The sequence below is a fragment of the Myotis brandtii genome, unplaced genomic scaffold, assembly GCF_000412655.1.
Source record: "Myotis brandtii unplaced genomic scaffold, ASM41265v1 scaffold672, whole genome shotgun sequence".
Lineage (NCBI taxonomy): Eukaryota > Metazoa > Chordata > Mammalia > Chiroptera > Vespertilionidae > Myotis > Myotis brandtii.
The window spans coordinates 297,485-306,796 of NW_005370621.1; the positions used below are offsets into that span (position 1 = coordinate 297,485).

Here is a 9,312-nt window from a genome sequence, read left to right on the forward strand (position 1 = left end):
CCCCGGCTGGCCCCACCCCTGATGGGCTCCAACACTCTGATTGGGGGCGGGGTGCCAGCCTGGCCCAATGGGCCCCCATTGGGGTGGGCCGGCCAGACCCCACCCACGCACCCAGCCGGACCCCACCCAAATTCGTGCACCGAACCTCTAGTTGGCTATAGTGTTTGCAAATATAATCTCCCATTATATAGGTTGACTCTTCATTTTGTTGGTTGTGTCTTTTGCTGTGCAGTAATTTTTAGTTTATATAGTTCCATTTGTTTAATTTTGCTTTTGTTGCCTGTGCTTTTTGTGTCAGATCTAAAAAAATACCTAAACCAATATCTATGGTTAGTTTTGTCTATTTTTGAAGTATAAATGGAAATATACAAATATTCCTCTATGTCTAACTTCTTTCACTCAATGTTATATTTATGAGATTCATTAATATTTTTCTATATAGTGGCAGTTTGTTAATTTTCTCTGTTCTGTGCTATTTATTTTTGTAAATACATCACATAATACCATAATCGGTATTAATTGGCATTCCTTTAGCAATACATGAGAGTTCCAATTTTCACCAGAACTTGGCAATACCACTCTTTTCAACTAGTCTTGTGGGTGATATCTCATTGAGGTTTTAATTTGCAGTTTCCCAGTCTCTAATGAGGGTGAGCATCTTTTCATATGCACATTGGTCCCTGGAATATTCTCTTTTTTAAGGTGCCTGTTCAAGACTTTTGCCCCATTTAAAGGTTATCTGCCCTTTTATTGAATTATAGAAGTATTTTTAATATATGTTTTTATTTCAAAGAGGAAAGGAGAGGGAGAGAGAGATAGAAACATCAATGATGAGAGAGAATCATTGATTGGCTGCCTCCTGTGACCTCTTGGTTCATAGGTTGATGCTCAATCCCTGAGCCACACAAGCTGGGCTAGGAGCTTTTTTAATTTAAGTTGCATGTGAAGTCTTGTGTTGTATATATGTGATACAAATATCTTCTCCTTGTCTGTGTAATTGGGGCTTTTCAAAAAGGGGCTGAGAGTTCAGTGTGTAGGCAATAAAACCATGAACCCTGCGTGGCTCTCAAGAAAGTGGACATTTGAAGATAAATCAAAGGAAGAGGGACCTGGATCTTGTCCTCTTTAAATCTATTACAATAAGCTTGAAGTAGGATTCCAAGAGCAGCTGAGTATGCTCCTGCACTTGATATAATCAGTCATTATTTATTTGCTATTCTTTCACAAGCTAAAGTAACCTTTATCCTCAATCCTTTGATTCTCATTTGGTCACACCTTAATTCTTTAAGCTCCTGTTTCAAAGAATGCCTTTGTCATCTTGATAGCCCCACTACCTGGAGAAATTCTCTTTTCTTACAATGACTAATTTAAGTAAAACATGCAGAAATGAATTATATATTTAGGAAACTACAAGTATAAAATAGAGATACATACCCTCCTGATATCCAATAGCACAACTTAAATAATAGATATTAGTCAAATGAAATCATACAGAATTTTTTGAGGGCAGGTCTGACCAGTGCTATATTATCCTAGATATTTAATAACTATAAAGGTATATAAGATGCAGTAGTCCCTGCCTCAAATAATTTCTGACCCATACCAAGTTAGAGGAAGCTCAGTGGCAGGAAGGGTTAGTTTTTGTGTGTTGTGGTTTGTTTTGTTTTGTTTTGTTTTTTGCTAATTCATGCTTTTTAATATCAATGAAATCACCTGTTGCTGTCCATTGGTGGTCCCCAAGCCTCTGAGGGAGAGAATGTGGCCAAGCCTAAAAAGAGCCTCTTCTGGGAAAAGCTGTGTCCCATGGGGCCACCAGCCATGTGGCAGGTACCATGCCGAGGGCTATGCAGGTGTCCTCTCAAAGATAGTCCTTCATGGGCTTACCCACCTTCCAGTGGGAAGTCCTCCTGCTACCTAGCCTAAACGCACAGGCTGCCCTGGGCTGACCAGGAAGGGTTACTTTGGATTGATTGTGGCAATAAGACAAGGGTTGTATTAGTTAAGATAATGGAGTTTCTTTTACAAAACTTATCCCCATATATATAATGGATCAAACATAGCAAAAGTTAAAAAGTCAGTCATCAAAAGTTAAAAACAGATGTTTTTGATTGGTAATTCATTCTGCTTGAAATATTAATTTAGAGATTCAGATTCTTCCATCTTGTGGGTCCACCATCTTCAACATGTAGTTTCTGGGATTGCTGGGCTTGTCCACATTAAGCCGGTAGAAGGAGAAAGAGCATGGAGGATAGAAAAGGGTGTATGTCATTTCCACTTGGGTTCCATTGGCTAGAACTCCATCCACTATGTGGCCACTGCTAACTGTGAGGGAGGTCAGGAAGTATAGTCCAGCTGTGTGTCTAGGAAAAGGATTTGCTACAGGCTTCGTGATGGCAGGGCATTTAAGATAGGTCTTGATGCCATGTGAAATCTTTTGACAGAGATTGGAAAGGAGGATTAACCTAGGTAAAATGAAAAGCATGAAGGTCTCAGACCTAAACAGAAAAAAATGCAAGAGCATATTTGAAAAACAAAAGATAATCCAGTTTTTCAGAAGCATGTAGGGAGTATCATGGGAGAAACTGCTAGAAAGATAGGCTTAAGGCTATTTCCAACCTGAAGCCACATTTTTTGAAGTTTTTAAATCCATACCGAGGAGCTTTTTATATCTACTTTTTTTTTTCCTACTAGGGCTCACTCCCACTTGCAGGAGAATTGTGGCCCAAATTCATTTTCTTTCTTTTCCTTCATACTCTGGTCATTCCTAGAAAGTGAGTTCTTATGTTTGCCTCCATAACTTGGTGGAAGGAGTCAAGGAGCGGGGTGCAGACCCTCAGCATGAGCAGCTTTATTTTGAGCTTTTGTACCAAAGGGTTTCAGAGACTCACTAGGGGCTTCCTGCCAAAAACCAGTCTAGGGAATGGTATCTACTGAATGCTGTTTGGGATGAATCCCAAGTTCAGTAGAAGGAGGAGGGAGAGGAATTCCTTTCTAACTCTAGGACACAATCAGCTCACGCTCAAGATCCTGAAATTTAACTGCCCACGTTGTTATCTTAGCTTGCATAGCTCCAACTGTGGCTCATAGTTATAAACGTATCCGGTCCTTTAAATTCCAACCTCATCTTTCAGCCTGATGACCTCCTGACAGTGATTTATTGGGAAGGGTGGGAGCTAGGGAAATCCTTTTCCCTCCCTTTAGATCTGCCAACTTGGCTTTGAAACTCCACGAATGTTTTGGCCAAATAATACACATCCCCACACCCTCTACTCTCACCTCTGCCCCATTCTCTATTTAGTAATCATATGCATTCAGATGTGCTAAATTAATTTTGTCCCAGGCTTTAACTAGGTGCTGCCCCTGGAAAGCTTCTGTGTGAATTATTCTTTCTTCCTTGAGCTTCAAAGCGTGATATTAATGGCTTTGAAAATTTACCTTCGATCTACAATTTGGGGAGGATTTGTTTCATTGTTCCTACCAATTTATAAGCATACTTGTCTATCTTTTTTAGACCACTGAAATAAAGTGAAAACAGACTCTGAGGTAACATCAAAAAGGTGCTTCTTTTTAAAGCAAACTTGAAAGAGACTTAGCCCATATTTTTTCAAGATCCTGAACACATTAATTATATTTGGATTTTATCGAAAGGGTGGTGTTTATTAACCTGTGTCAAGAGTTTCTAGATATTTTTTTTTTCTAGGTGGCCAGAACCACACTTAAAGAAATCATCATTACATTGTGTTCTTTGTCCTATGTGCATCTTTCTTCCTCTTTCACTAAGATACCTTTGCTGGTCCCTCTGCATGGCCATCTTCTACACTTATGGCCTTCAAATAACTACACCTTGCTAGTGACAGGCATTTGGTGTCTTTTTCTTTAGAGTGCTTGCATATGGAAAAGGTAAAGTTCCTCAGGCCAATGTCTGGGTACCAGTTCATTCCCCAGCATACTTTGAGATCTATGTACCTCTTGAAGCACTAAAACATTTGGGGAGACAGCATGATGTAGGGAAATAGAACATGAGCAGAGACTAAGCAGACTTGGGTCCAAATTCTAGCTTTGCTTTTTTACCTCTGTGAGACCTGAACAAAACCTTTGACCTCTTTGATCTTCTGAGCCTGAATTTTTATAGCATTGATTAGTTTTAGCTGTTTTTGAATTTTATCTAAATGAGACAATGCAATATATGTTTGTTATTGGTTTCTTTTTTAAAATGTATTTTTATTGATTTCAGAGAGGAAGGGAGAAGGAGAGAGAGATAGAAACATCAATGATGAGAGAGAATCATTGATTGGCTGCTTCCTGCACGCCCCTACTAAGAATCGAGCCCAAAACCTGGGCATGTGCTCTGACTGCTGGGAATCGCATACCTCCTGGTTCATAGGCCGACACTCAACCACTGAGCCACACTAGCTGGGCTGTTATTGGTTTCTTTTACTCAATATTATGTTTGTTAGATTTATTTAAGTTGTTGCATATATGAATAGTTCATTCAGTGGAATTTATGGTATTGTGTTATAATTGTAAATTATTTATCCATTCTACTTTGATGGACATTTAGATTGTTTCAGTTATTATGAATTGAGATTCTATGATAATTTTTGTAAAATCTTGTGTACACAAGATTCTGTTGAGTAATGTCACATCCTGTGTAAGCAGCTCTGAGATTTGCTTATTGGAAGTTTATTTCTTTCTGCCATCAAGATCAAAGTTGCCCTTGAGATCACCACCAATGGGGGAGTAAGAAGGGAGGACTGGACAGAGAGAGAAGTTGGACTGTGATGCACTTGCAACAAAGGCCTCAGCCAACCTATAGGGAACTCTGGAGCTGAAATGGCCCTCTAGAGTTGTGCCCATTAAAGGCAAGGAGGCTGGACCTTTACATATCCCTCATTCACCAGTTATTGGATATGGACTGACCCAGGGGAGTGAGCATGGTTTTGAGTGAGATATCTCTCTTTCCCAGAGAGTGGGGCCACATTTGTGAGCTGTCATCCATCAATATTCTTAGCAGTTGGTAGAATGAGTGTTCTAATCCTAAAAATGTTAAAATGTGGGTATGTGTGTATGTTTAGGGTGAAGCTGAGCAGTGCACCACAGTGTCCATTATATGTCATTAGTAATTTCTAGGGGTTGAATTTCTGGTCAATAGGATATGTGTATATATTCATTTTTAGTAGATACTATCAAACAATATTTCAAAGTGTCTATACCCAAATACCATCTTAATTTAGATTCTGAGATTCCCCAAATCAGATCTCACCACAAAGATAAAGGAACATTCATAGAAGGGAAACATAAATGTGAGACTATTCTCTATATTAATATGTTCTATATTATTGGGAAAGAAAACTTGAGAACCACTGGAGTAGGCTATTTATCATTCTCTACCTTATGGCTTGACATCCTAAAAACTGTCAATAGTGTTCAGGATGTTTTGAAATCTAAGTGTGGGATTAATAGAGCCTAAAGACATCCTTTTGTGCTGAGAGAAGAACAGAAAGGGGATATATGAATTGACTTTTGCCCTGGATTTCGTTTTTCAGAGTGGCCAAGTCAATGAAGGTCCCTGTGTATGAGACCCCAGCTGGATGGAGATTCTTCTCAAACCTGATGGACTCGGGACGGTGCTCTCTGTGTGGAGAAGAGAGCTTTGGCACTGGTAGGCTTTGTTGGGTTGGTGTTTCTAGAAGGGGTGGCTGTAGCACTCTGTGACCCCATTTTGGAAACCTGTGAGCCCACTATGAATCAAAGACTAGAGGCAGAGTTAGAGGCAAATAGGTAAATAAATAAATAAATAAGAAAGAAAGGAAGGAAGGAAGAAAACACCTAGTGGAATGTGTGTTATGATACACTTACCACATCTACCTATTTCTTCTTTTTCTAAAAATATAAACTTCCATTTCTTTAAAAAATTTACTGAATTTTAAAAAATTCATGAATAGAGAGAATATCATATTGAATTTCCATGTGTTCATTAGTTTCAACCATTATCAACTCAAGGTCAATCTTGCTTTATCTCTACCCTTATCCACCTAGGGAGCCCTCCTTCCTGATTATTGTGAAGCAATCCCTAGTGATTCTTTAAGTATAATGGCTATCGAAAAAAAAAAAGTATATAAACACAGTATCATTATCACCCCTAATAAGGTTAAAAAATAATTTTTTGCCCTAGCTGGCTTGGCTCAGTGGTTAGAGTGTTGGCCTGTGGACTGAAGGGTCATAGGTTTGATTCCGGTCAAGGGCACAGACCTTGGTTGCAGGCTCAATCCCTGGCCATGGTCCTGGTGCATGTGTGAGGCAACCAATCGATGTGTCTCCCCTATCGATGTTTCTCTCTCACTGTCTCTCCCCTTTCCTTTCACTCTCTCTAAAAATCATTGGACAAAATATCCTCGGGTGAGGATTAACAAAAAAATAATAATTTCTTCTTTCAGTATTTAAAGATGTTACTTCATTGTCTTCTGGCTTGCTTAGTTTCCAAGAAGTGGGCTCTAATTCTCCTTTCTGTTTCTCTCTATTGAAATTCCCCCCACCTCTGGCTGTCTTCAGTATTTTATTTTTATCTTTTAATATGTGTTTTGTTGTTGTTATTTCAGAGAGAGGAAGGGAAAGGGAGAAAGATAGAAACATCAATGATAGGAGAGAACCATTGATTGGTTGCTTCTTGCGTGCCCCCCTACTGGGGATTGAGCTCGCAACCCAGGCATGTGTCCTGACCATGAATGGAACCATGACCTCCTGATTCATACATAGGTCGATGCTCAACCACTGAGCCATACCGGCCAGGCTCTTTTTTATCTTTTCTTTTCAACAGTTTAATTATAATATTTCTAGGTATGTGTATTTTTTTTAAAACCTTGCTTGGGGATCTCTGGGATTCTTGTTTGTTGTCTTGCATTAATTTCAGAAAATTATCAGCCATTATCTTTTCACATATTTTCCCCCAATTCTCTTCCTCTTTTCCTTCTGGGACTTTAATTGCACTTATGTTAGAGGAATTGTGACCATATGTTGTTTCCGAGCTCTTACACCCACTGTTTGGTTTTGTTTACTTTTTTTCCTTTTGTGTTTTAATTTAGATAATCTCTATTGGCATATCTTTAAGTTACTGATTCTTTCCTTAGCTGTGGCCAATCTACTGATGAGCCTACTGAAGGAACTCTTCATTTCTGATATTGTGTCTTTATTAATAGCATTTCTTTTTGACTTTTTAAAAATAATTTTCATCTCTCTGAAAAAATTCTTTTTATATATGTTGTTTATATATGTTTGTATGTGGTATTTATCTTTTTCATTAGATCATTTAACATATTAAACGTTATTTTAAACTCCCTGTCTGATAGTTCTAATATCTAGTTGATCTTAGTTTCTGGTTTTCTTGATTACTTTAACTCCTAATAAAGCAGTGGTTTACTCTTTCTTGCTTTTTATTCAATTTTTAATTGAATGCTGGACAGTATATCTATATCTATATCTATATCTATATCTATATCTATATCTATATCTCAACAGTAGGACTCAGGCAAATAATATTTATACACATTAACGGGCATACCAATTCTTCTGTTAGGTCATTATTATTTAAAGTTAAGTTAATCTAGTCAGGAGTTGAGCTGGATTTGGGTTTATTATTTATGTTATAATTTTTATTTTACCATAGGCTTTAATTTCTTCCAGAAGTGGGATAATTTTTGCTATGTGCTCAAAGGAGAGTGTCAGAGGAGATTTTTTCAGTGTTTCTATTTCATTTCAAGCTTCCAGCAGTTACTGTGATTTAAAAAAAGACTTCTGTCACTAGATGCTTGACCATTCTTCAGTGGCAACAGAGCTCTGCTTAGTATTAATGTGGAATTTGAGGCTCAAGAAGGTTTCCTACCCTTTCTCCAGGAGCAGAGGGTTTTACTTCAGTCCTATTCCAGTAGCAATGGATCTTTGCCTGGGCCCTTTATAAGAAGGTTTACAGCTTGTAAATTCAGGAGTTTAAGGTTTTTGTGTCTTGTGAAAGAAGGGTGGGGAACTGGAAGGGCTCCATGCTTGTCCTCAGCAGCAGCTGATCATCTCCTGCATGCCAGTACCAGCAAGTCTACCTCTTTGTTTCCAGTCCTTCTTGTGAGCAGCCAGGGACTTCGGATTATTCACTTATATGGAAGCGTCCTCTTTCTCCTGTGCTCTGCCAAAAGTGAGACTGTTTTGTGTCTTGTCTCTCCTCAGAGGGGCTTGTCACTCTGCAGTTCACTTTACTTTATTGCCTGTGATTTAGGATCTCTAATGAGTTCAAGAAAAGTTATGATTTTGTAGGTTTCCTGGCCTTTTAGTATTGCTGGGAGTAGCATTCTCGTGCAGATTTTCATATCCTAAACAGAAATGCAGAAGTGGAACTGCAAAAATAATTTATTAATAACTTCTCCTATTCTCCACACCCCACAACTTATTTTTCCCCCCAGTTAGAATCCAAAAGATCTTACATTATAACTTGTTGATACTTCTTCATTCTTCTTTAATCTGCATTTTTTTCCTCCACATTTTTTCTTTCTGGTATTTATTCATTGAAGAAACTGGGTCATATGTCCTATAGAGCTTTCAATGTTGATGTCCTCATTTCCCTTTTTAAATTGTTTAATGCTTATATACAGAGAAGCTATTGAATAATATGCCTTTTCTCTGGTTTTCAACCACCTCAGTACATTCCATTAATTATAGCATTTTATTTTCTAGAAACTCTACATTCTCTTAGGATTTTTAAAAGGAATATAATTATACTAGAGGCCCGGTGCACAACAATCGTGCACTCAGGGGTGGGGAGGGGGTCCCTCAGCCCGGCCTGTGCCCTTTTTCACAGCCTGGGAGCCATCAGTCAGACATCCTTAGTGCTGCCACGGGGGCGGGAGAGGCTCCCACCACCGCTGCTGCGCTTGCCAGCAGTGAGCCTGGCTTCTGGCTGAGCGCTGCTCCCCTATGGGAGCGCACTGACCATCAGGGGGCAGCTTCTTGGGTTGAGCATCTGCCCCCTGGTGGTCAGTGCACGTCATAGCAACTGGTCGTTTCCCTGTTTGGTTGATTTGCATATTACTCTTTTATTATATAGGACTAGAGGCCCGGTGCACAAAAATTTGTGCACTTGGGGGGCGGGGGAGGGGGGTCCCCCAGCCCGGCCTGTGCCCTCTCGCAGTCTGGGACCCCTCGGGAGATAACGACCTGCTGGCTTAGGCCTGCTCCTGGGTGGCAGAGGGCAGGCCCAATCCCTAAGTGCAGCCCCTGGTCAGGCTCAGAGCAGGGCCGATTGGGGAGTTGGGGCGCCGCCCCCTGTCA

The 9,312-nt window shown here is 39.7% G+C and overlaps 1 protein-coding gene across 3 annotated transcripts in view; it reads left to right on the top strand.

Moving 5' to 3' along the window:
• Positions 1 to 9,312, top strand: part of PGM5 (phosphoglucomutase 5) — a 174,716-nt gene that overhangs the window by 92,778 nt on the left and 72,626 nt on the right. For all 3 annotated transcript variants that reach the window (XM_005881229.2, XM_005881228.2, XM_014529202.1), the window contains one exon: positions 5,547 to 5,662. In XM_005881229.2, the coding sequence (XP_005881291.1) occupies positions 5,547 to 5,662 (116 nt within the window). The remainder of the gene's footprint in view (positions 1 to 5,546; positions 5,663 to 9,312) is intronic.